Source organism: Hyla sarda, chromosome 10 (assembly GCF_029499605.1).
Source record: "Hyla sarda isolate aHylSar1 chromosome 10, aHylSar1.hap1, whole genome shotgun sequence".
Taxonomy (NCBI): domain Eukaryota; kingdom Metazoa; phylum Chordata; class Amphibia; order Anura; family Hylidae; genus Hyla; species Hyla sarda.
The window spans coordinates 41,773,782-41,800,867 of record NC_079198.1 but is presented as its reverse complement, the minus strand read 5'-3'; the positions used below and the strand labels follow the sequence as shown (position 1 = coordinate 41,800,867).

The following is a 27,086-nucleotide window of genomic DNA, read 5'->3' as shown; positions in this document are numbered from 1 at the left end:
ACATTTTGTTTCCTCGTGGCCACACTGCTGTATAGGGCTATGATTGGAGCTCAGTGTTGTGTGGGAGTGGCTAGCAGAGCTGTGGGAGTGACTAACATAAGATAGGGGAGGTAACAAGCTCTCTGCTCAGGCAGCTGAGAGCAGGAAATGTGAGCAGTGCATGCAGGGAAATGTAGTCTTTGACATCACAGGCATAGGCACCATAACCAGGAAGTAAATGGAATTTATGAGCTGAATAGCCGGTGAATGGGGGGCCGGAAAAAAAAATCACAAACATGTCAGAGAGGTGGTAGGTGAATATACTATGGAATGGCTAAGTATTTTTTTTTTCTTTGCTGCATGGGATATCTTCTTTAAGGACAATTTAATTTTTACGTTTTCATTTTTTCCTCCTCGCCTTCTAAAAATCATAACTCTTTTATATTTTCATCCACAGACTAGTATGAGGGCTTGTTTTTTGCGCGACCAGTTGTCCTTTGTAATGACATAACTTATTATATCATAAAATGTATGGCGCAACCAAAAAACACTATTTTTGTGGGGAAATTAAAACGAAAAACGCAATTTTGCTAATTTTGGAAGGTTTCGTTTTCACGCCGTACAATTTATGGTAAAAATGACGTGTGTTCTTTATTCTGAGGGTCAATACGATTAAAATGATACCCATTATTATATACTTTTATATTATTGTTGCGCTTAAAAAAAATCACAAACTTTTTAACCAAATTAGTACGTTTATAATCCCTTTATTTTGATGACCCCTAACTTTTTTATTTTTCCGTATAAGCGGCGGTATGGGGGCTCATTATTTGCGCCATGATCTGTACTTTTTTTTGATACCACATTTGCATATAAAAAACTTTTAATACATTTTTTATAAAAAATTTTTTAATAAAATGTATTAAAAAAGTAGGAATTTTGGACTTTTTTTTTTTTTTTTCGTTCACGCCGTTAACCGTACGGGATCATTAACATTTTATTTTAATAGTTCGGACATTTACGCACGCGGCGATACCAATTATGTCTATAAAAAAAAAAATTTACGCTTTTTGGGGGTAAAATAGGAAAAAACGGACGTTTTACTTTTTTATTGGGGGAGGGGATTTTTCACTTTTTTTTACTTTTACTTTTACATTTTTTTAAATTTTTTTTTACACTTGAATAGTCCCCATAGGGGACTATTCATAGCAATACCATGATTGCTAATACTGATCTGTTCTATGTATAGGACATAGAACAGATCAGTTTTTTCGGTCATCTTCTGCTCTGGTCTGCTCGATCACAGACCAGAGCAGGAGATGCCGGGAGCCGCACGGAGGAAGGAGAGGGGACCTCCGTGCGGCGTTATGAATGATCGGATCCCCGCAGCAGCACTGCGGGCGATCCGATCATTCATTCAAATCGCGCACTGCCGCAGATGCCGGGATCTGTATTGATCCCGGCACCTGAGGGGTTAATGGCGGATCAGCAGCCGGGATCAGCCGCGCATGACACGGGCATCGCTCCGATGCCCGCGGTTATGCTTAGGACGTAAATGTACGTCCTGGTGCGTTAAGTACCACCGCACCAGGACGTACATTTACGTCCTGCATCCTTAAGGGGTTAAAGACATTTGTGTAAGCCAGGTCTGACCTAGGGTTTGCATCTTTTTAATGCCTACATTTGACATTTGCACTTTATAAATTCGCAACCACTGCAACACATTTAAAGACACATTTGTATTACCATACCTGCATAAAAAATGCTAATTAGTGTCAATAAAATGACTTTTCTCTTACCCAACATTTGAAGAACCATTTTCTTCATCTTCGTCATCTTCCTCATCATCATCATCATCATCGTCATCATCATCATCATCGTCCTCATTTCCCTCTTCTGAATCCTCTGTATTTTCATCTTCACTTAATTCCTGGTGTGGGGCACTATGAGATTCTTTCTTCTTCTTCATGTAAGAAGAGAAAATGTAAATGATATGTACATGAGGGGTAGCACTATTTTTGGTCATTATATAACTTCAATGGGCACTGTCATTTGACTAATCATGGTGGCTCAGCTCTGGTCTGGAGAGTGAGGGGGGAGGTTACAGCACAGCAAGTAATCATAGCAAGTATAATGCCTGCTGCTTTGTCCTAAATAAAAGTAGAAAAAAGAAAGTCAGAAAAAGAAAATAAACAGTACAGACATGATAGGTACAATAGGCTGTGTAAGGCTTGTGTTTTTTTTTTTATTATGCCATATGACAGGTACGTTTTTCATCTACAATTTTCAATTGCCCTAATGCTGGAAGTGGGCAGAGCCTAATGTCTATGGTGTCTCCCATACACAAAGGAGGAGATCCTGCACATCTATGTCTCTGTGCACAGACTAAACGGCAGCAGCAGCCTAAAAGGCATAATAAAGTGAGCAGTCGAAATGGTTTCCTAAAGCCCTGGGGTGAGATCTTACTCACAGACTTGTTCCCCCCCCACCATACCCACTACAGTCTTTCTCCTATATATAGACTTTTATTGCTTGTAATTTGATCCCTGACTGAGGTGCAAGAAAAACCCTAAGCACACCAGGACAAAACTTGATTTTCAGAGAAAAAGAAGGTCCACCAGAAAGGGTGGAGGGCTTGATATCAAGAGAAAAATGCATTATTCCCTAATAAGATATATTATAAAGTTTCTAACATATATGTGTGTACTATTGATCTGTGTGTCTACACAAACAGTAGCCCTATTTCTGGCCATTACATAATGTCATTTTCACCTCCAGTTCTTAGTTGTCTTTTAGCTACTGGGTGGAGACTGGATGCTATAATTCATTGCACTTTACTCTAGGTAAAGAACACACCCTTTAAGAGGTACTCCACTGGAAAAGATATATTTTTTAAATCAACTGATGCCAGAACGTTAAACAGATTTGTTAAAGGAGAGGTCCGGCGCAGACTTTTTCTATTCCGTCCTGCCCGGGCTGCAAAAAAAGACAAAAAAACTTTCATTTACCTCCATATCTTCTCCCGGAGCTCCGCAACAGCTGATCGGTCGGCCGGGCTGTCTGCTTCCTACTTCCTTTAGCCCGATACGTCACATGTCGCTTCAGCCTATCACCGGCCGAGGCGGGACATCGCTGCGGCTGTAGATAGGCTGAAGCGGCGTGTGACGTATCGGGCTAAAGGAAGTAGGAAGCAGACAGCCCGGCCGACCGATCAGCTGTTGCAGAGCTCCGGGAGAACATATGGAGGTAAGTAAAAGTTTGTTTTGTCTTTTTTTGCAGCCCAGGCAGGACGAAATAGAAAAAGTCTGCGCTGGACATCTCCTTTAATTACTTCTATTTAAAAATCTTAATCCTTCCACTACTTATCAGCTGCTGTATACTACAGAGAAAGTCCTAATCTTTTTGAATTTCCTTTCTGTTTGACCACAGTGCTCTCTGCTGACACCTCTGTCCATGTCAGGAACTATCCAGAGCAGGATAGGTTTGCTAAGGGGATTTGCTCCTGCTGACATGGCCAGAGGTGTCAGCAGAGAGCACTGTGGTAAGACAGAAAGGAAAGAAAAAAAGAAGAAAAAAAAACTTCCTGTGGAACATAGAGCAGAGCAAGTACTTGAAGGATTAAGATTTTTAAATAGAAGTAATTTACAAAATCTGTATAACTTTCTGGCACCAGTTGATTTATAAAAAAAAAAAAAAAAAAGTTTTCCAGTGGAGTACCTCTTTAATAGCAGTGTAAGGTGTGAATCTTGTAGCGGGGTGAGATAGAACACTTACTACAACCCTTTCTCTTAGGTCTCTTGCCTGCGTTTGCCTTACTTTGCAGCACCCTCCTCTTTCCCCTCTCTTCTCAATGTAATTATATAGGCATCCTGGTAAACGGGCACTGTCAGATTCAAAAACATTTTATGTTGTAACTAATGAAAATTAAGACCTTTTGTAACACTATTGTTTAAAAAAAATTAAAATAAAATATTTAACCTCTTAAGGACTCAGCCCTTTTTTGCAATTCTGACAACTGTCACTTTATGCATTAATAGCTCTGAGATGCTTTCACCGATTATTCTGATTCCGAGATTGTTTTTTCGTGACATATTCTACTTAATGTTAGTGGTAAATTTTTGTCGATACTTGCATCATTTCTTTGTGAAAAATTCCAAAATTTGATGAAAAAATTGAATGAAAAAAATTGATGAAAATTGAAACTCTCTGCTTGTAAGAAAAATGGATATTCTAAATAATTTTTATATTGATTCACAAATACAATTTGTCTACTTTATGTTGACATCATAAAGTTGACATGTCTTTACTTTTTGAAGACATTAGGGAGCTTCAAAGTATAGCAGCAATTTTCAAAATTTTCACTAAAATTTCTAAATCTGAATTTTTTAGGGACCAGTTAAGTTTGAAGTGGACTTGAGGTGCCTTTCTGTGAGAAATACCCCATAAATGACCCCATTATAGAAACTACACCCCTCAAAGGATTCAAAAACACATTCAGAAAGTTTGTTAACCCTTTAGGTGTTTCACAAGAATAATAAATAAGCAAAGTGGAGGAGAAAAATCAAAATCTGCATTTTTTTACACTAACATCTTGTAGCCCCATTTTTTTCAATTTTAAAAGTGGTATTAGGTGAAAAAGCCCCCCCCCCAAAAAAAAATAAAAAAATTTTTTTAGCCCAATTTCTCTCCAGTATGGAAACACCTCATATGTTGACATAAAGTGCTCTGTGGGCTCACAACATGACTCAAGAGGGAAAGAGCAACTGTGGAATTTTTTTAAAACTAATTTTACGGTCATGGTTTTTGGGGGGTCATGTTGCATTTAGGAAGCCCCCATGGTGCCACAACAGCAAAAAAGCCCCCACATGGCATACTATTTTGGAAAATACACCCCTCAAGGAACGTAACAAGAGGTATAGTGAGCCTTAACACCTCACAAGTGTATGACGACTTTGTGTTGAAGTTGGATGTGAAAGTGGAAAATTAGATTTTTAACACTAAAATTATGTTACCCCAAATTTTTCTTTTTCAAAAGGGGTAATTGGAGAAAATGGACCCCAAAATTTGAAGCTCAATTTCTCCTGATTAAGTAAATGCCCCATATGTGGATTTTAAGTGCTCTACTGGTGAACTACAGGTTGCAGAACAGAAGGAGCGCCACTGGTCTTCTGAAGAGAGAATTTTGCTGTAATTGAAGTCGGGGGCTATGTGCATTTTTAAACCTCCCATGGAGACAGAATAGCAGAACCCCCCCAAAATGTGATACCATTTTGGAAACTATACTCCTCCAGGAACGTAACAAGGGTTAGAGTGAGTACTTACACCTCACAGGTTTTTTAAACAGTGGGTTGTAAAAGTGAAAAATTAGATTTTTAACACTAAAATGATGGTGTTACTCCAAATTTTTCATTTTCACATGGTGTAATAGGAGAAAATGGACCACAGAATTTGAAGCCCAATTTCTACCGATTAAGAAAATGCCCCATATGTGAATGTTAAGTGCTCTGCTGGCGCACTACTGGTCTCAGAACAGAAGGAGCGCCATTGGTCTTTTAAAGAGAGAATTTTGCTGAAATTTTCATACCTCCCATGATGCCAGAACAGCAGAAACCCCCCCACATGTGATACCATTTTGGAATCTAGACTCCTCCAGGAACATAACAAGGGTTTTTTTTGAACTGTGGGCCGTAAAAGTTAAAAATTTGATTTTTATTACTAAATTGCTGGTATTAACCAAATTTTTTTTTGTTTCACAAGTAGTAAGAGAAAAAAGCTCTAAACAGGGCTTAGGAGTGAGACAGCACCGATGAGATTTGAGGGCTAAAGTGGTGCTTCGCACTGCAATGGTTGAGGTATGGTTGCAATGGTTCGGATATTAAATCTAAAAACAAAAATCCCCAGCAAGTGACCACAATTTTGAAACTATACCCCTCAAGGAAGGTAACAAGGGGTACAGTGAGTACTTACACCTCACAGGTTTTTTGAACAGTGGTCCGTAAATTGAAAAATTAGATTTTTTTTACACTAAAATGTTTGGGTTACCCAATTTTTTACATTTTCACAAGGGGTAATTGGAGAAATAGGGTTACAAATTTTGGAGGGCTTTTTCTCCTGACTATGGAAACACATCCACATATGGGGTAACCTGTTGGGCGGGCGCACAACAAGGCTCAGAAGTGATAGAGGTCTGTTGGCATTTGTGGCCAATGGCATATCAGTAGCTGACGGTTAGGGTATGTTCACACTACAGAGTGTGAAGGGAATCTCCGCTCACAGAATTCAGCGAGCGGAGATTCAGACTGGCAGCCGGCGGCGGCGGTAGGACCGCGCGGCACTGCGCCGTCACCATTGACAGCTATGCAGTGCTCGTGGACTTTCGCGCAAAGAATGAACATGTTCTTTCTTTGCGTGGAACAATTTCAGCTGCGGAATTGTCCGCCGCTGAAATTTTGCAGTGTGAACGGGTCTCGCGGAAGACCCATTCACACTGATGGTAATGTTCACTGTGCGGACTTTTACTCGCGGAATTCCGCAGTGTGAATATACCCTTGCATACATTCAGAGGAAAATATAAAAATTTGCTCTGACCCGCTCTTTGGCGTCACCAAAGATGAGGGCCTTTAGAACTTCCTCTTGAAACTGCAGGTATGTTCCTGTGTTGCAAGCGTACTGGGATAGTACAAAAGAGTTGTACATGGCAACCTGTACCATGTAGACCACAACTTTTTTGTACCATACCTTTGTTTTCCGCATGGCATCAGAAAGATCAACTCCCCCCATATACCGATTGTAGTCCAGAATACAATCGGGCTTGAGGATCGGTCCCACAGTACCTTGAACAGGGACAGGGGTGCTGCTGTTCCCATGAATTGTGGTGGGCATAAGGACATCCCTCTTGTCCTTATACCTGACCAGCAACAGGTTTTCATGGGAAAAGGCACGGGACTCACCCCGGGGATAGGAGTCTGCAGGGGATAGGAAGGAAGGCCTCTTTGATTCTTCCGGACTGTCCCACAAGCAAGCATGGATATGGCGGCGAGGGATGTGAAGAGAAGGATACTAGTATAAAAGTTATCCACGTAAAGGTGGTAACCTTTATCTAGCAATGGGTGCAAAAGGCCCCAAACGATTTTCCTGCTAACACCCAGAGTGGAGGGACATTCTGGGGGTTCAATACGGGAATCTCGTACCTCATACACCATAAACTTGCAAGTGTACCCGAAGGTACTCTCGCAAAGTTTATACACGCCATACCGTGCTCGCTTGGTAGGGATGTATTGCCGGAAGCTGAGTCTCCCCTTAAAGCTGATGAGAGACTCATCAATAAAGACTTCCCTTGCAGGGACATAGGCCTCCCAAAATTTGGCCCCGAAGTGATTGATGACCGGCCTGATTTTGTACAGGCGGTCATACGTGTACCTAATCATTGGTATGCGCACTGATTAGTACTTGGTGGCGGCAGAAGTCAGTGGGGGGTCCGGCCACTCAGCCCAGAACAGTGGCTGGTGGCTCGTACACAGACCCCCACACAAAATACCCGAAAAATAAAATAAAACGCTTAACCCCGATAAAATGCACCCGTCTGAACCCAAAAAAAATACGCTGATCAGTGATAAAATCACCGACAGCGGTGGGGCAGGCCGCACACAGAGGTACGGTCCGTCCACACAGCACAAGCCTGCTACTGGTGGCACGGACCAACTATAGGTGCAAAAAATAAAAAAAAAGCCGCTATAACCCGAAAAAGTGCCTGCGTCACAAAAACGCAACAAAAAAATGCTGATCAGTACTACGGGACTGATCAGCAGCAGTTGGGCTTTAGCTAAAGGTGGCGGACCGCTCTTTTATAGCTAAGAGGGTCAAGCCACACGATAAGCAGAAAAAAAAAAGGTCTGCACAAAAAAAAAAAAAAAAGCTGGCAGCAGACCGCAGCATCCCAGTAGGGCCAGGGTCACGCAGCTAAAGGTGCTACAGACCCGCGGACACCTACGGATAGTACGCTGCAAAAACAAAAATGTATATATATATTTTTTTGTTTTTAACTCCTAACTGTCCCTACCTAATCTAAAAGCTTTTTTACACTTTTTACACTGAGGGGGGAGATGCAGTCACGGGGCTCCGTCCTGCACACCAGCTCTGCGGAAAATGGTGGGCAGAGTGGAGCAGCATGCTCCTGATCCTACCTCCCACTCCCCATACTGCAGTGATTGGTGCGGTCACTACGGCCGCTCAATCACTGCTGTACTGGGGGATGGCAACAGTGTCGCCTCCCAATACTGTACGGATGATGATTGGTTGTGTCTGTTACGCCACCTATCATCATCCTTATCCGGGTCCTGGGGTCACATGTGACCCACGTGACCCGGAAGCGCCGCAGACCGCCGGTGAGTATTTACCGGCATACTGTGGCGATCGCCGATATGAAGGGGATCTCAGGATCCCCTCCGGCAATGAGACGGGATGCCTGCTGAATGATTTCAGTAGGCCTCCCGGTCAGGGCCCCAACCGGCTAGCGGCGGGGACCGGAATTCCCACGGGCGTACCCATACGCCCTGCGTCCTGAAGAGGTTAATAAAGAAATCCTCAAAATCCTACCACAAGGAGTCCCCATACCTACTGGGACACTAACCACTCCTACAGCAAGATCAGACTGCTTGAGCAGACACACCAATCACCTCCCACCACCACAAGGAGGGACACACCCCTTCCCGAGAGGGTTTCTAACACTGCGAGCTAATGAAAGGAGGGATAATAAATTATATTATAATTATTATTATAATAAATATAGGCGAAATTATATTATAAATTATATTATTATGATTATAATAAATATAGGTGAAAGAGGCATATACATATACACACACGTGGTCAGGATTAGGTACTGATGAATTGTTTTTTTTTGTGTTAAAGAGATTTGTAAATCTTAATCCTACAATACAAGAATATGGATGCACTACTGTGGTAGATGTAAACAATACATTGGCTATCCCTCAACACTGATGTTAAAATTGAGACATTCGCCAGTGTATCCTTATATGAAGGACACACCAGAGCCCGCACACCAACGCCAAGGTTTCTCATCTAAATTTTAAATTTGGAGGTGTGTAAACTCCAACATTAATGCGCCTTGAATATCTACCAGGCAGCATTAAGGAAGCACCTGTGAGGCCAGGCACCCATAATAGCCAACTCAGGTGGGGCTTGCAGCTTGCCTCCCTCCTCCCATTGCATGTGTGCGTAGTAACACTGGAGGGTATCTGGAAGGAAGTTGTGAGCCAGCCGAATGCTGCCGTAATTGCCCACTGGCCCCTGTTCTGTTTATCAAGCACAGGTAGGACTAGCGTTAGGTCTCGCACCAAAATGAGAAACCTTGGCGTTGGTGTGCGGGCTCTGGTGTGTCCTTCATATAAGGATACACTGGCGAATGTCTCAATTTTAACATCAGTGTTGAGGGATAGCCAATGTATTGTTTACATCTACCACAGTAGTGCATCCATATTCTTGTATTGTATTCTAATTGTTACATATCCACACCGTTTATCTGGTGTAGGATTCTATTGTGGCACTTGTAGTCCGCTGCAGGCATCCTCCATTGTATGCATTTTTATGCTGGTGATCGCCCCTAGCAACGGACTACAAGGGCAGGATCTGCTCCCCCAGTATAAATGCACAACCGCATTTGGGGTTGAGCACTTCCAGCCATTTGAAACCACGTTTTTTGTTGTTTGTTTAAATTTTAAATTTGGAGGTGTGTAAACTCCAACATTAATGCGCCTTGAATATCTACCAGGCAGCATTAAGGAAGCACCTGTGAGGCCAGGCACCCATAATAGCCAACTCAGGTGGGGCTTGCAGCTTGCCTCCCTCCTCCCATTGCATGTGTGCGTAGTAACACTGGAGGGTATCTGGAAGGAAGTTGTGAGCCAGCCGAATGCTGCCGTAATTGCCCACTGGCCCCTGTTCTGTTTATCAAGCACAGGTAGGACTAGCGTTAGGTCTCGCACCAAAATGAGAAACCTTGGCGTTGGTGTGCGGGCTCTGGTGTGTCCTTCATATAAGGATACACTGGCGAATGTCTCAATTTTAACATCAGTGTTGAGGGATAGCCAATGTATTGTTTACATCTACCACAGTAGTGCATCCATATTCTTGTATTGTATTCTAATTGTTACATATCCACACCGTTTATCTGGTGTAGGATTCTATTGTGGCACTTGTAGTCCGCTGCAGGCATCCTCCATTGTATGCATTTTTATGCTGGTGATCGCCCCTAGCAACGGACTACAAGGGCAGGATCTGCTCCCCCAGTATAAATGCACAACCGCATTTGGGGTTGAGCACTTCCAGCCATTTGAAACCACGTTTTTTGTTGTTTGTTTAAATCTTAATCCTCCCAGTACTTATCTGATGTTGTATGCTGCAGAGAAAGTTGTATAGTTATTTTCTGTCTGACCACAGTGCTCTCTGCTGACACCTCTGTCCATGTCAGGAACTGTCCATAGCAGGAGAGGTTTGCTATGGGGACTCCAGACAGTTCCTGACATGGACAGAGATGTCAGCAGAGAGCACTGTGGTCAGACAAAAAAGAACTATACAACTTCCTCTGCAGCATACATAAGCTGATAAGATTTTTAAATAGAAGTAATTTACAAATCTGTTTAACTTTTGCCACCAGTAGATTTAAAAAAAAAAATTTGTTTCACTAGTAATCACCTAGTAAGCTAATGGTTCTTATTGCCTCCCAAGAGAGATTTTGAGCAGTGAATGATGTGTTGGGGGTGGGGCTACAAATTACAACAACAGGGAACATAGTTTACATATGAAAAACAAAAACTGAAAAATGTCATCCCACCTAACCCTCTTCACCCACAAAATAGCATTATATTAGTCCTTGACTGGTTAATCCACCTTTATGCAATCAACCCTATTTATAAATAAAAATAAATAAATAAAATAAAGCACCTTTCTGCCTTTTGTATCCAATCCAATCATATACTTTAAGCTCTTGCAGAGCCCTCATAATTAGTGTGTAGTTTTGTAATGTCTCATATCCTCAGAATTGTAAAGTGATGTGGAATATCCTTTAAATTTCCCTGTCATTTAAAAAAACTTCTGACATGTCACATCAGGGTCGGAGTCACAGGGCTGAAACCCACACCGATCACTAGAATGAATGGGAAGATGTGCATGGCAGCGTGCTTCACTCTCGGTGTTTTATGTCCTGCTTCACAGGAGGGACTTACAATAAGTATTTGGGGTCATCCAATGAAGCAAGACATAGATCGCCATAAACAAGGAAGTGACGTAAGCTACCGTGCGCTTCTCTTCACTTGTTCTAATGATCAGTGGGGGTCTCAGCTTAAAACTGATCAAAACTTTTAAGATGTTTCTGTGATGTGTCATTTTTTACATGATAGGGACACTTTAAATATGGTGACACTATATATACGATGTTGGTAAATGACCAGGTTACGTGGTTCACATCATGATACATTTTAGTGCTGGGCGGTATACCAGTTCATACAGAATACCCAATTTTTTTCCTGCACTATATACATTTTTCCCATACCGCAATACCGGTTGGGTCCCCCCCTCACATGAATGAATTATCCTATGTGACTAGCGGGTGCTGTTCTGCCCCCCCCCCCCCCCCCCAATAAATTATCAGCCTAGCGCTGCGCTGTCCCCCACATTGGGGGACTAATCATATGTCACCCACGAGTGTTGCTTCTCTCCCCCCCCCCCCCTCACAAATAATTATCAGCCGCTGTGCTGTACTGTACTATCCTGTGCCCGGGCTTAAAAAATAAACAGAATAAACTTTAACTCACCTTCCGATGTTCCAAGTTACCGGCCTCATGGTCCCTCCGCTGCGGTCCTGGGGATAGGAACATCACAGAGCCGTCAGCCTATCACTGGCCGCAGCGATGTCTCGCCTCGGCCGCTGATCGGCCGGCTCCTTACATGACAGAGGGCTCAGCCTGCTTCATACATGACAGTGCATTCAGCCTATATCCGGCCGAGGCGGGACATAACTGCGGCCAGTGATAGGCTGAGCGCACTGTCAAGTATGAAGCCGGCCAGCTCCTTACATGACAGTGGGCTCAGCCTATCACCGGCCGAGGCTGGACATCGCTGCAGCTGGTGATAAGCTGATGGCTCTGTGACGTTCCCATCCCCAGGGTCACATGATTTGAGGGGGGGGGGGTGGAAAATACCGTTAAATACAGTGGAACGGCCGTAACTTACCATGATACACATTTTTGGTCATACCGCCCAGCACTAATACATTTATTTCAGATGTATGGATACTTTGTGCTATCACAGACTGTGCTAAAAGCAAAGTAAAAGAGACAGAACCATAAGAAAAAGGTTGTGAAAAAAGAACCTATTTATGCATATTTTATTTGATATTACCGTAGTACTTTCCTCTTCACTGCTAATATTGGGGTCTGTCATGACTTTTCTTTTATCCGAAGAATGCTTAAGAGGAACTGGTTATGCAGAAAATAAAATCAAGTATTAATGTATTTATTTCACAAATGTTATCAGGTCTTACAAGGGGATGTCCCACTTTGTTACTCATTGCTTTTCCGGCTGCCAAGAGGCTGGATGTGGTCGGGAAAGCCGAAAACATCTGAAGCAGTAAACTTTTGCAATTAGCGCAACTCCCATTGACTTTACTGTGAAAAATGCAAATGTCGTAGCTGTGCTCTTTAAGTAACTTACAGAGTTACGTAAAAAAAATAGCGTGCACTGTTCCCGACCACCTCTGGCCACTGCAAACAGGCTGGAGAAGAAGGAAGTAGAAAGGTGGACAATCCCTTTAAGATATTCAGCGCCATTTATCTTCCTCTAACCTGGTTTTCTTGGGGTTGGAGAATGAATGCTGGCTACCTCTTCGGAGTCGTTGATCTCCAGGCTTTCGTCATACGGCTGGTTCTGCACTAGTCTTGTCTGGATGTGTAAAACGAAAAATCAAATTGCCATTTAAATAAACTCCATTGAATATATTATCATGAAAATGTTGCCACCTGACATATGCTCCTTTGTCTACCACAAGCTCCTTTGTTTATATATGTTCAGACTTCTGTAGAAGTTGTTATGTTTACCTAGAAATACATAACATATAAATATATACTTATTTTAGGGTCCTCTCTTGTCATTCTTGTAAGGAATATGCCATGGAAGCACTTGATGCATTCAGTCACTAAACATGATAGTGCACAGGGCTTATATGGCCTGTGTATGCACGATGCAAGCAATGTATCCATCCACAGAAAACATACGAAGAAAAAAAATTAGTTTAACCAACCCCATAAAAAAAAAATAAAAAAATAAAAAGAGCATGGTTAAAATTCTGTAAAATGATAACTTCCGTCTCTGGTCTCGTGCTGATCCCTGTTCTGCCTGCAGTCAGTACTCTGGTGTAACATGAGCAGGTCAAAAAAACAACGAATCCCCTTGGGGGGAGTCCCCCTACGGGGAAAGAAAAACTCTAAACTAAAGATCCACCTCTAAAACTCAATTTTATTAATACAGTGGTCCCTCAACATACGATGGTAATTTGTTCCAAACGAGCCATCGTTTGTCGAATCCATATTATGTTGAGGGATTCGTGCAATGTAAAGTATAGGAAGCTGTACTCACCTGTCCCCGCTGCTCGAGATGGTGTCCCCGCCGCTCCCGGGCCTCCGCTGGGCTCTCCTGGTCTTCTCCGGTCCTCCGCTGTCTTCTCCGGTCCTCTTCTGTCTTCTCCGTTCCTCTTCTGTCTTCCGCAAGGCCTTACTGGGCCTGCGTAGCGACGTCATTACGCCACTGCGTACGCCATTCCTATTGGATGGCCTACGCAGCAGCGTATTGACGTCATCGAAGAGGGCCGAAAAGACACCGGAAGACCAGCGCTGGACCCGGAGGGCACCCCAGAGCATCGTGGAGGGGTAAGTAATTCTTACCGCACCACACGGGGAACATTAACCCCTTAAGGACCGGGGGGTTTTCCGTTTTTGCATTTTCGTTTTTTGCTCCTTGCCTTTAAAGAATCATAACTCTTTCAAATTTGCACCTAAAAATCCATATGATGGCTTATTTTTTGCGCCACCAATTCTACTTTGTAATGACGTCAGCCATTTTGCCCAAAAATCTACGGTGAAGCGGGAAAAAAAATCATTGTGCGACACAATTTGAAAAAAAAACCCGCTGTTTTGTAACTTTTGGGGGCTTCCGTTTCTACGTAGTACATTTTTCGGTAAAAATGACACCTGATATGTATTCTGTAGGTCCATTCGATTAAAATGATAACCTACTTATATAGGTTTGATTTTGTCGGACTTCTGGAAAAAATCATAACTACATGCAGGTAAATTAATACGTTTAAAATTGTCATCTTCTGACCCCTATAACTTTTTTATTTTTCCGTGTATGGGGCGGTATGAGGGCTCATTTTTTGCGCCGTGATCTGAAGTTTTTAACGGTACCATTTTTGCATTGATAGGACTTATTGATCGCTTTTTATTTATTTTTAAATGATATAAAAAGTGACCAAAAATGCACAATTTTGGACTTTTGAATTTTTTTGTGCGCACGCCATTGACCGAGCGGTTTAATTAATGATATATTTTTATAATTCGGACATTTCCGCACGCGGTGATACCATATATGTTTATTTTTATTTACACTGTGTTTTTTTTTTTTATTGGAAAAGGGGGGTGATTCAAACTTTTAATAGGGGAGGAGTTAAATGATCTTTATTCACTTTTTTTTTCACTTTTTTTTTGCAGTGTTATAGGTCCCATAGGGACCTATAACACTGCACACACTGATCTTCTATGTTGATCACTGGTTTCTCATAAGAAACCAGTGATCAACGATTCTGCCGCATGACTGCTCAGGCCTGGATCTCAGGCACTGAGCAGTCATTCGGCGATCGGACAGCGAGGAGGCAGGAAGGGGCCCTCCCGCTGTCCTGTCAGCTGTTCGGGAATGCCGCGATTAGCCGCGGCTATCCCGAACAGCCCGACTGAGCTAGCCGGGAACTTTCACTTTCACTTTTAGCCGCGCGGCTCAGCTCTGAGCGCGCGGCTTAAGGGTTAATAGCGCGCGGCGCCGCGATCGGCGCTGCGCGCTATTAGAGGCGGGTCTCGGCTTCACTATGATGCCGGGCCGCCGTGATATGACGCGGGGTTACTGTGTAACCCCGCGTTATATCAGAAGAGCAGGACCAAGGACGTACCGGTACGTCCTTGGTCCTTAACCCGATAACGACCACGGACGAGTATAGACGTCCAGGTTGGCAGGCGTTCCCGCACCTGGACGTCTATACTCGTCCAGAGGCACGTCCAGAGGCACGTCCAGAGGCACGTCCAGAGGCACGTCCTAATATGCTGCCTGCTAGTGAAAACTGGCAGGCAGCATATAACTGCAATGCTTTGGAATACTAAGTGTTCCAAAGCATTAAAAAGTGTAAAAATAAATAAAAATGTAATAAAAGTGTAAAAAAAATAAATAAATAAATATATATATATATATATATATATATATATATTAAAAATACATTTATTAAATTAATCTAATTTTAAAAAATGCATAATGTGTAGGATCGCATTGGTGGACATCCCCAGCATGTATTATGCTGCGGATGTCCACCATGTGATCCTACACATTATGCAGCAGTCACGGTAATGAGCTCCCTGCTGCGGCTGGGTAGCTTTGTGTGTCCACTCATAGCGGCGGATTTCCCGCCAGCAGTCATGAGCGGACACACTGAGCTACCCAGCCGCAGCAGTGATGGATATATTCGCCATGAGCGGGTGCTTATTCCCACAACATGGCAGATATATCCATCAGGAGCCTTAACTGTCACAGACAGACGCGTTATACTGCCAGCCGACCAAGGACTAATCAGAGTGGTCCCTGGTCCAGCCAATAACTTGTAGGGGTGCGGTATATAAATGGGGTCACTTGTGGGGGTGGGGGTACTGTTCTGCCCTGAAAGCCAAATGGCGCTCCTCTCCTTCTGAGTCCTACCATGCGGCCAAGGACCCATATATGGCCAAAGCGGGGGTATTTCCGAACATGGGACAAGCAGCTAAATAAAATATAGGGTGCATTTCTTTCAATATCAGAAGTGATGTACAAAAAATATGCCCCCCAAATGATGCATTTGTGAAAAATTGAAAATTTCGAATTTTTAACACTGACTTTGTAATAATTCCTGCCAAAAAACTATGGTGTTAAAATACTCACTGTACCCCCTAGCGAATACATTGAGGGGTCTAGTTTTTAAAATGGGGTCATTTGGGGGGTGTTCCTATGTTCTACTACCTTTTAATTTCTGCAAACCTTGCATAGCACACAAAAAAAGATGTACTTTTCAAATTTTCAAAATTTTCTAAATTTCAAGTTAAATTGTTAGGCTTCTAACGAATTTAAAATGTTAATTAAAAACAAAAAAATTATGTCAAAATAAAGTAGACATCTGAAAGTATAAGTTTCATAAACTATTTGGTCAGTATGTATAAATATATGCAACCTATTAGTGTTAAAATAGCAAAAAATCTAAATTTTTTGTAAAAATTTCATGATTTTTTGCATTGTAAAAAAAAACTACAAATGATATCGGCTTACTTTTACTATGTACATGAAGGATAACTTGTGACAAAAAAAACAATGTCAGAATTATCGTGATTGGCAAAACGTTACCAGAGTTATTCTCTAATAAAGACAGACATCCCCGATTTGAAAAAACAGGCCTGGTCTTTCAGGGGCGTACAGGTTTATTTGTATTGGTCCTTAAGGGGTTAAGGGGTTAAGCTACTATCCGGCAGCAGCTTAAGCATTTGGCGCTGCCGGATAGCACTTAATGCGATGGCCCCGACATAAAAAATCATCGTATGTCGATGCTGACATCGACATGCGATGGCCTCTGAGAGGCCATCCTATGTCGATTTCATCATATGTCGGGGCCATCGTAGGTCGTAGGTTAAAATAACAGACCTTGCCCAAACAACAAATACAAAAATATTTAAATAATCACACTGAGTATAATAATCTTAATGCCCACTAGGTGGTGCAATTATATGACTCCTATGAGGGCTTACTCAGTAAAGACTCCACTTATGTTTGTTGTAATCACTTATGTTATATAATGAGTATTAGGAGAAAGCCAAGTCAGGTGCACTAACCGTGTTAAAATATATAATCCTGCCCTGACGTATCACACCACCTAGGGGGCATTAAGATTATTATACCCAGTGCACTGATCATTTTAATATTTTTGTATTTGTTGTTTAGGGAAAATTACATATTTTAACCCCTTCATGACCAAGGCCCATTTTTCAAAAAACTGACCTGTCCCATGTTGTTATAACTTCGGTACACTTTAACTTATCAACGTGATTCTGAGATTGTTTTTTTGTGACAAATTGTAAATTTTGGTCAATAAATTCAGAATTTTTGTGTGAAAAACTCCAACATTTTTGAAAAAAATTACAAAATGTAGCATCTTTCCGAATTCCAGATTCTCTACTTTTAAAGAAAGATAGTAATACAACATAAATCAGTAATTAATTCACATTTACATATGCCTACTTCATGTTGGCATCATTTGTTAAATGTTGTGGAGACTTAGAAGTTTGGCAGCAATCCTGTATGTAAAAACCCCCTATAAAACACCCCATTATAAAAACTGCACCCCTCAACGTAATCAAAATGACATTTCGGTTCACAAGTCCTCAGACAGTTCTCTTCTCCTCTTTCTGTTGTCCATGCTTAGTGTGGCACACACATACACACAATGCAAAGACTAAGTGAACTTCTCTCCTTTTTATCTGCTTTCAGGTGTGAGTTTTATATTGCCCACACCTGTTACTTGCCCCAGGTGAGTTTAAAGGAGCATCACATGCTTGAAACAAATAATCTTATTTTTCCACAATTTTGAAAGGGTGCCAATAATTTTGTCCAGCCCATTTTTGGAGTTTGGTGACATTATGTCCAATTTGCTTTTTTTCCTCCCTTTTTTGGTTTAGTTCCAATGCACACAAAGGGAATACACGTGTGTATAGCAAAACATGTGTTTCTGCAATCCTTTCCTGTGAGAAATGCTTCATTATCTAGAAACATTTCAGGGGTGCCAACATTTACGGCCATGACTGTATATTGCGTCATTGTCCTTTTTTGGCACTGCAGTTATTGTAGGGGAATACTTAGTTTGCCCTTTTTTTTGGCCCCCTCTTGTCCCTCTTTTGCTTCTTTTTGTCCTATGTGGAGCAAAGAAATTCGTTATCTTGTTGGTGGGTTGTGGGCTTGATACTAAAAAGGACGAAATATCTTTATCACATGTTTCAGCAATAGCTCCAGATACCAAAGGCACAAGCAGATTGTCTGGAGGGTCTACACTGGAAGGTTCAGTACAGGTAGCATGCCTTTGATATGTTGTATCTGCAGTCAGAGAAGGTTAACTTTGACGAGTATTCTCCGTATCCCCTGTGCAGGGTGTTTCCTGTATCCCCTGTATCACTGTTTTTATGCGCTCCTGTCATGAGGTAAGTCTTTATTGTCGCGGTGCAGTTACCATCATTATCATTGTGCAGTTTTCTTAGTTCTTTCTCTTGTTAATCATGCTACTGTATGTAATTTCCATTAAGGTAAGGTAATAGGCATATGCTCCTTAATTACATAAGGAGCAATATATTCAAAGTTTTTAGTTTGGTGACAGGTACTCTTTAACCCCTTCCCGCAAATGGACGTATATATACATGTCAAATTTGCCTGTGACTTAACACAAATGGACTTATATATATATATATATATATATATATATATGTCTATTCACGATCACGGCGGTGATCGGTGGCAGGGGCCAGCGATCGCATATCGCCAGGCACCGGCTGCAACTGTCAGGAGCGGAGCTCCGATCCTGACCAGGGGTGTGGAAATTTTATTTAAAAAAAACTACTTGTCCACAGGACTAAAATGGAGCAAAATCTACTTGTCCCTCATGACGATCCACTTGTCCGGGCCAATTTTTGCTTTTACACTCGCTATTTTTCCTCCTCGCCCTATAATAGCCATAACTACCTACTATAATCATACCTTTTTAATTTTTCAATAACATATTCTCTGAACCTATATATATATATATATTAGGTGAAGGGAAATTGAAATAGTAAAAGATAATTTTGCAGATTTGGTAGTTTTCTTTTCTACGCCATTTACCTTGTGGTCAGATAACATGTTCGTTTCACACTTTAGGCCGCCTGATTACAGTAGTACCAGATTTTTATAGTTTATGTCATGTTTTACTAATTTATCCCTTAAGGAAGCAGCCCTTTTTCACCTTAAGGACTGAGCCCTTTTTCGCAATTCTGACCACTGTCGCTTTACGAATTAATAACTCGAAAACGCTTTTACCGAATATTCTGATTCTGAGATTTTTTTTTGAGATACTCTACTTTATTTTGGTGTATTGGGAATATCCATTTTCTTTACAAGTAGAGAGCTTCAAAGTTAGAAAAATGCAAAAAGTAACGCTGAAAATTTACCACCAAAATAAAGTAGAGTATCTCAAAAAAAAATCTCAGAATCAGAATATTCGGTAAAAGCGTTTTCGAGTTATTAATTCGTAAAGCGACAGTGGTCAGAATTGCGAAAAAGGGCTCAGTCCTTAAGGTGAAAAAGGGCTGCTTCCTTAAGGGATAAATTAGTAAAACATGACATAAACTATAAAAATCTGGTACTACTGTAATCAGGCGGCCTAAAGTGTGAAACGAACATGTTATCTGACCACAAGGTAAATGGCGTAGAAAAGAAAACTACCAAATCTGCAAAATTATCTTTTACTATTTCAATTTCCCTTCACCTAATATATATATATATATAGGTTCAGAGAATATGTTATTGAAAAATTAAAAAGGTATGATTATAGTAGGTAGTTATGGCTATTATAGGGCGAGGAGGAAAAATAGCGAGTGTAAAAGCAAAAATTGGCCCGGACAAGTGGATCGTCATGAGGGACAAGTAGATTTTGCTCCATTTTAGTCCTGTGGACAAGTAGTTTTTTTTAAATAAAATTTCCACACCCCTGGTCAGGATCGGAGCTCCGCTCCTGACAGTTGCAGCCGGTGCCTGGCGATATGCGATCGCTGGCCCCTGCCACCGATCACCGCCGTGATCGTGAATAGACATATATATAAGTCCATTTGTGTTAAGTCACAGGCAAATTTGACATGTATATATACGTCCATTTGCGGGAAGGGGTTAAAGAGTACCTGTCACCAAACTAAAAACTTTGAATATATTGCTCCTTATGTAATTATAAGACACTTTGCCATTTACTTGATGTTAAAATTCTCAACCTTTATATATTTTTTATGTGATTGAAAAAACGGCCACTAGGTGGCTCTGTTCTGTTCCCTGCACAAGTCAAACAGTTAATTTGGTCTCCTCGCTGCTGTGGAGAAGAGCTGGGGCTCCATAAAGTAGATCGCCAGGGGCTCCATAAAGTAGATCGCCAGGGGCCCCAGCACTCAGACTCCCGCGATCTAAAACTTATCCTCTATCCTGCGTATAGGGGAAACGTTTTTGTCCATCATACTCCTTCTTTAACCCCTTAACGACCACGGGGTTTTCCGTTTTTGCACTTTCGTTTTTTCCTCCTCACCTTTTAAAAATCATAACCCTTTAAATTTTGCACCTAAAAATCCATATGATGGCTTATTTTTTGCGCCACCAATTCTACTTTGCAGTGACATCAGTCATTTTAGCCAAAAATCTACGGTGAAACGGGAAAAAAAAAATCATTGTGCGACGAATTTGAAGAAAAAAACATCATTTTGTAAATTTTGGGGGCTTCCGTTTCTACGCAGTACATTTTTCAGTAAAAATGACACCTGATCTTTATTCTGTAGGTCCATACGGTTAAAATGATACCCTACTTATATAGGTTGGATTTTGTCGTATTTCTGTAAAAAAATCATAACTACATGCAGAAAAATTTATACGTTTAAAATTGTCATCTTCTGACCCCTATAACTTTTTTTATTTTTCCGCGTATGGGGCGGTATGAGGGCTCATTTTTTGCACCGTGATCTGAAGTTAGCGGTACCATTTTTGTATTGATTGGACTTTTTTATCGCTTTTTATTCATTTTTTCATGATATAAAAAGCGACCAAAAATACGTTATTTTGGACTTTGGAATTTTTTTGCGCGTACGCCATTGACCGTGCAGTTTAATTAATGATATATTTTTATAGTTCGGACATTTACGCACGCGGCGATACCACATATGTTTATATTTATTTTTATTTACATGGTGTTTTTTTTTTAATGGGAAAAGGGGAAAGGGTTAAATCACATTTATTAACTTTTTTTTTTACACTTTTTTTTTGCAGTGTTATAGGTCCCATAGGGACCTATAACACTGCACACACTGATCTTATACCCTGTTCATTGCAAAGCCATAGCTTGCAGTGATCAGGGTGATCGGCGGTCGATTGCTCAAGCCTGAATCTCAGGCTTGGAGCAATCAATCGCCAAGGGGACACGCCGGAGGCAGGTAAGAGGACCTCCGCTCGTGTCCCAGCTGATCGGGACACCGCATTTTCACTGCGGTGGTCCCGTTCTGCCCCGCTGAGCAGCCGGGCAGCTTTCACTTTCGGTTTAGACGCGGCGTTCAACTTTGAGGGTAAAGGGTTAATAGCGCGCTGCACCGCGATCGCTGCCGCGCGCTATTAGCCCCGGGTTCCAGCATCAGATACATGCCGGGACAGACCCGATATGACGCGGGGTCACCGCGTGACCCCGCGTCATATCGCGGGAGCCGTCCAAGGACGTAAATATACGCCCCTGGTCGTTAAGGGGTTAAAGGGGTACTCCAGCCCTAATACATCATATTCCCTATCCATCAGCATCACGCCAAAACTTTTTTGACATGACAACGGACACCTATACTGCAGAAATGCAATATGAATGGGGACTATTCATATAATGATGCCCTGAAAGCCAAAGGGGGCTCCTCTCCTTCTTGGTCCTACCATGCGGTCAGGCAACCAGATATGGCCTAAGTAGGGGTACTGCCCAGCCCGGGATGAACAGGGTGATAAAATATGGGTGCATATCCTCCATTTCAAAAGCGACCAAAATGATGTCCCACAAATAAAGAATTTGTGGAAGAAAAAGCTAATTGCTATTTTTTTCCACTGACTTTGAAATAATTCTAGAGCCAAATGACGCTGCTCTCCTTCTGGGTCCTACCACGCGGCCAAGGAACCAAATATGGCCTAAGCAGGGGTATTTCCAATTACGTACAAAATCAGTAATCTAAAATCGCCCTATTTTGACCACCTATAACTTTTTCATTTTTCCGCATATAGGGCCGTATGAGGGCTCATTTTTTGCGCCGTCATCTTTTTTTTAGATACCACATTTGCATTTATAAAACTTTTTAGATCATTTTTTTATAAATTTTTTTAATAAAATGTGACAAAGCATCATTTTTGGCCTTTTTTAAAAATTTTTACGTTTACGCCATTCACCGTACGGGATCATTAACATTATATTTTGATATCAATAGGTGGCCTTGACGTGGCGAGTGGGCTTTGTACCTTTTGATCAAAACGTATATACTAACAACCTGTTAGTTTTTGATATTATGCTGAGAAGCAATTGGATCATAATACAAAATTGTGGATGTGCGGCCATGTCTGTTTTTTCTACCAGGATTCACATTGTGTATTCTATCCCCTCCTTTTTTTTTGTTCCACTTGGCCTGCACTCCTTCCCATCCCCTCAGCCCAACCCTATATAAGTAGCAGGTAGCTACACCTGGGCCCTTTCATTTTCTAGCAGTCTCCCAGTCTGACTGGGAGCACATGGTAAGTGTGCTGTTACACCTTGTTCACACTGGTGTGGTGCTGTGCGGCGTCCGTTGCTGCAGCGGCCCGGAGACTGGTTTGGGTGGCACTGGGGCCACTCTGCCAGTGGGTGGTTCCCCCTGTGGGCACTAGTGTCGCGGCGGTGGTGGGCGCCCCCCAGTGCTACGCCATTTTATGCTAGGGACGTTAGGGACCCACTCTCAATAGGTGGCCTTGACGTGGCGAGTGGGCTTTGTACCTTTTGATCAAAACGTATATACTAACAACCTGTTAGTTTTTGATATTATGCTGAGAAGCAATTGGATCGTAATACAAAATTGTGGATGTGCGGCCATGTCTGTTTTTTCTACCAGGATTATATTTTGATAGTTCGGACATTTACGCATGCGGCGGTACCAAATATGTTTATTACGCTTTTTGGGGGTAAAATGGGGGGAAAAACTGACAATTTTCACTTTTTATTGGGGGAGGGGATTTTTCACTTTTTATTAAAATTTTTCAATGTTTTTTTTTTTTTTTTTACACTTATGTCCCCATAGGAAACTATATAGCAATCGTTTGATTGCTAATACTGTGCAGTGGTATGTATAGGACACAGCACTGCTCAGTATTATCGGTGGTCTTTTGCTCTGGTCTGCTCGATCTCAGACCAGAGGAGAAGACCCCGGGTGATGGCCGGAGCCAGGTGAGGGGACCTCCGGCCGCCATTACAGATGATCGGATCGCCGCGGCAGCGCTGCGGGCGATCCGATCATCCAATCAAAGAACTGCAATGCCGCAATCTGTATTGATCACGGCATCTGAGGGGTTAATGGCGAACATCCGAGCGATCGCAGATGTCGGCCATTACGGGCGGGTCCCGGCTGCTGCTAGCAGCCGGAACCTGCCGTGTATGACCCGAGCACCGTTCCGATGCTCTGGGTCATACACAGGACGTAAATGTACGTCCTGGTGCAGGAAGTCCAGGATGTACATTTAGGTCTGTGGTTGCATTTTTGTTTTTCTCTCCTTACCTTTAAAAAATCAGAACTCTTTCAATCTTTCACCTAAAAATCCATATGATGGCTTATTTTTTGCGCCACCAATTCTACTTTGTAATGACATCAGTCATTTTACCCAAAAATCTACAGTGAAACGGGAAAAAAAAAATCATTGTGAGAAAAAAATTGAAAAAAAAAAACTTTTGTAACTTTTGGGGGCTCCCGTTTCTACACAGTACATTTTTCGGTAAAACAACACCTTATCTTTATTCTGTAGATCCATATGGTTAAAATAATACCCTACTTATAAAGGTTGGATTTTGTCATACTTCTGGAAAAAATCATAACTACATGCAGGAAAATGTATACGTTTAAAATTGTCCTCTTTTATAATTTGGACATTTCCGCACGCGGCGATGCCACATGTTTGTTTTTATTTACACTTTTTTTTTATGGGAAAAGGGGGGTGATTCTTACTTTTATTAGGGAAGGTGTTAAATGATCTTGATTCCCTTTTTTTTTTTTTTTTTTTGCAGTGTTATAGCTCCCATAGGGGCCTATAACACTGCACACACTGATCTTTTACATTGATCAGTGGTTTCTCATAAGAAACCACTGATTATTCTGCCGCTTGGCCCCGCGTTATGGAAGGGAGCGGACTCATGGCGTACCGGTACGTCATGGGTCCGTAAGAGGTTAAGGGGTTAAAATAGCAAAAAAAAATTTAAAACTACAAATTATATCAGCTTCCTTTTACTATGTACATGAAGGACAACTTGTGACAAAAAAACAATGTCAGAATTATCTTGATTGGCAAAACGTTACCAGAGTTGTTCTCTAATAAAGTCGGACATCCCCGATTAAAAAAAAAAAAAAAAACGGGCCTGGTCTTTCAGGGGCGTACAGGTTTACTTGTATTGGTCCTTAAGGGGTTAATTTACATCAGTAACAAAATATGAAAAATTGTTTGAATCTGACAGTGCCCATTTAAAAAGGCTGATTCAGATCTGGGACAAAAGAAACCCACCAGGAGATGCTTACCTCCTTGACAACGATAGAGGGCGCCCCACTTACTCCCTGCATAATGTCTATACAGTGATCCCTCAGCATACTATGGTAATCCGTTCCAAATGGACCATCGTTTGTTGAAACCATCGTATGTTGATGGATCCGTGCAATGTAAAGTATAGGACAGTGGTCTACAACCTGCGAACCTCCAGATGTTTCAAAACTACAACACCCAGCATGCCCGGACAGCCGCTGGCATGGGTGTTGTAGTTTTGCAACATCTGGAGGTCCGCAGGTTGTAGACCACTGTTAGAGGAAGTTGTACTCACCTGTCCCCGCCGCTCCGGACCGTTACCGCTGCCCGGGATGTTGCCATCCATAGCTGTCCCCGAGGTGTCCCTGACAAGGCCTCTGCTTCCCCGGCAACCGCGCTCTCCGTCTCCGCCATCACGCCGCTACGCACACTGCTCCTATTGGATGACGGGACGGTGTGAGCAGCGACGTGATGACGTCGCTGGAGAGCACCGACGATGCAGGGGATCCCGAAGAGGACGTGCCGGAGGACAGGTGAGTGACCATCACTAGAGCTCACGGGGCACTGTAAACGGCTATCCGGCGGCAGCTGAAGCAGTTAGTGCTGCTGGATAGCCGTTTATGCGATGGCCCCGACATAACAAAGCATCGTATGGTGAAATTATCGTATGTCGGGCCCATCGTAGGTCGAGGGGTCACTGTATATGTCAAAAACCTATTATGAAAGGTACTGAATGTAAAAAAATGTTTAACCTAATTTCTCTATTCACAAATCCATAAAACGATAAGAAGCTATACAGGTGATCATGGAGCGTAAAGTACACGAATCACGGGCAAACTGTGCTCCGGCAGCGAAAGGGATAAAAGCATCATCAGTACCTCAGATGAGGTAATTGGGGACACAAGGGCCTACATTACCCTCACCTGAAACTTTCCGGCCCCCTTTTCCGTTCTCACTGCCCCAGTCTATCCTGAACTACACGTTGGGCGGCGGACGCTCCAGTTACCTGCAGCCCCTGTGAATCTGCCTCCTCCATGCTGCCTACAACTGCCTCGTACACACACAGCGACCCGAAATAGGAGCCGTTACCTACAGCCCCTGGATGAAGCCGTCTCTCGCGTATACACGACTCTATCACCATGGAGACGATGACAACTTCCGCCAAGTACAACATTGTGCCGTTTCCTCCACCGAGTTGATGACGTCACACGACCATGTGAGCAGAGAAAGTCACATGATCGTGTGGGTTTACTACCATATGTAGTGCCCTAAAGAAAGAGAGAGTCGTTTCGTCTGGGGGAAGTGGGTTTATGGAAGGGTCTGCGGTTTATATTGGGTACATTCTTTTTTATAATGGGGGGTAAAGGAACTTATGACCAGAATAGGGACGGTGGGGGAACTCTGTGCATGAGGGGGTAAAATATGGGGGACATCTGTGTTTGAGTTGGTGAGACATTGTTGTGGGGCATCTGCATATGAGGGGTTGAGACATTTGGGGGGCATCTGTGTCTTAGGGGGTGAGGCCCTAGAGGGCATTTATACTTTGGAGGAGGCACCTGTGTATGAGGGGGGTGAAACGTGGGGCATTTATATATGGGACATGTTGGGGTTGGCATCTGTGTAAGGCTGCTTTCACACTATGAGCATTCATCCGTTATTAAATGTCCGTTTTCTGTGTAAAAACGGACGTTTAATAACGGATGAAATAAAGGGTGCTAAGGGATGAATAAATATTCATCCGTTACCCTTATCCCTCATGTATGGCCAAACACATCTGCCTACAGACTCCCACAGCTGGGACTACTACTGCTCCCATCATGGAACAGACTTGTTTCCATGATGGGAGTAGAAATTCCCTGGCTGCGGGAGTCTGCAGACAGCTGGGGAGGCTACATTAGTGCTTGTACTACTACCCCCATCATGGAACAGACTCTGTTCCATGATGGGGGTTGTAGTACAGGGGCTGAGGGATTGATCGCACCGGGTTTCACTTCTGAGACCCAATGCGATCAAAAGTTATTAAGCAGGGGAGCGGGCGGCATGCTCCGCAACCCTGCGATGTATCAGTGTGTTTTAACTTTCATGTTTGAATTCTCCGTGGGAAGCCCTGAATGGCCGATCAGGGCTCTCAGCGAGAGATTGAAGAATGAACTTTGAGAGTAGCAGGGGCCAAAGAGCACTGTGGGGGGCAAGATATATAGCCTATATATCTA

General features: G+C 42.4%; 1 protein-coding gene across 4 annotated transcripts in view; it reads right to left on the bottom strand.

Annotated features, from left to right (window-relative positions):
- Positions 1-26,062, bottom strand: part of IFT46 (intraflagellar transport 46) — a 60,668-nt gene extending 34,606 nt beyond the window's left edge. For 2 of the 4 annotated variants that reach the window (XM_056542117.1, XM_056542118.1), the window contains exons 1-4: positions 25,880-26,053; positions 12,840-12,936; positions 12,397-12,473; positions 1,779-1,942 (exon numbers count right to left, since the gene is read on the bottom strand). In XM_056542117.1, the coding sequence (XP_056398092.1) occupies positions 1,779-1,942; positions 12,397-12,473; positions 12,840-12,936; positions 25,880-26,047 (506 nt within the window). In that variant the 5' untranslated portion in view covers positions 26,048-26,053. Of the gene's footprint in view, positions 1-1,778; positions 1,943-12,396; positions 12,474-12,839; positions 12,937-25,879 lie in introns of all 4 variants that reach the window. The other 2 variants (XM_056542119.1, XM_056542121.1) reach the window with 2 other exon arrangements.
- Positions 26,063-27,086: the final 1,024 nt, after the last annotated feature.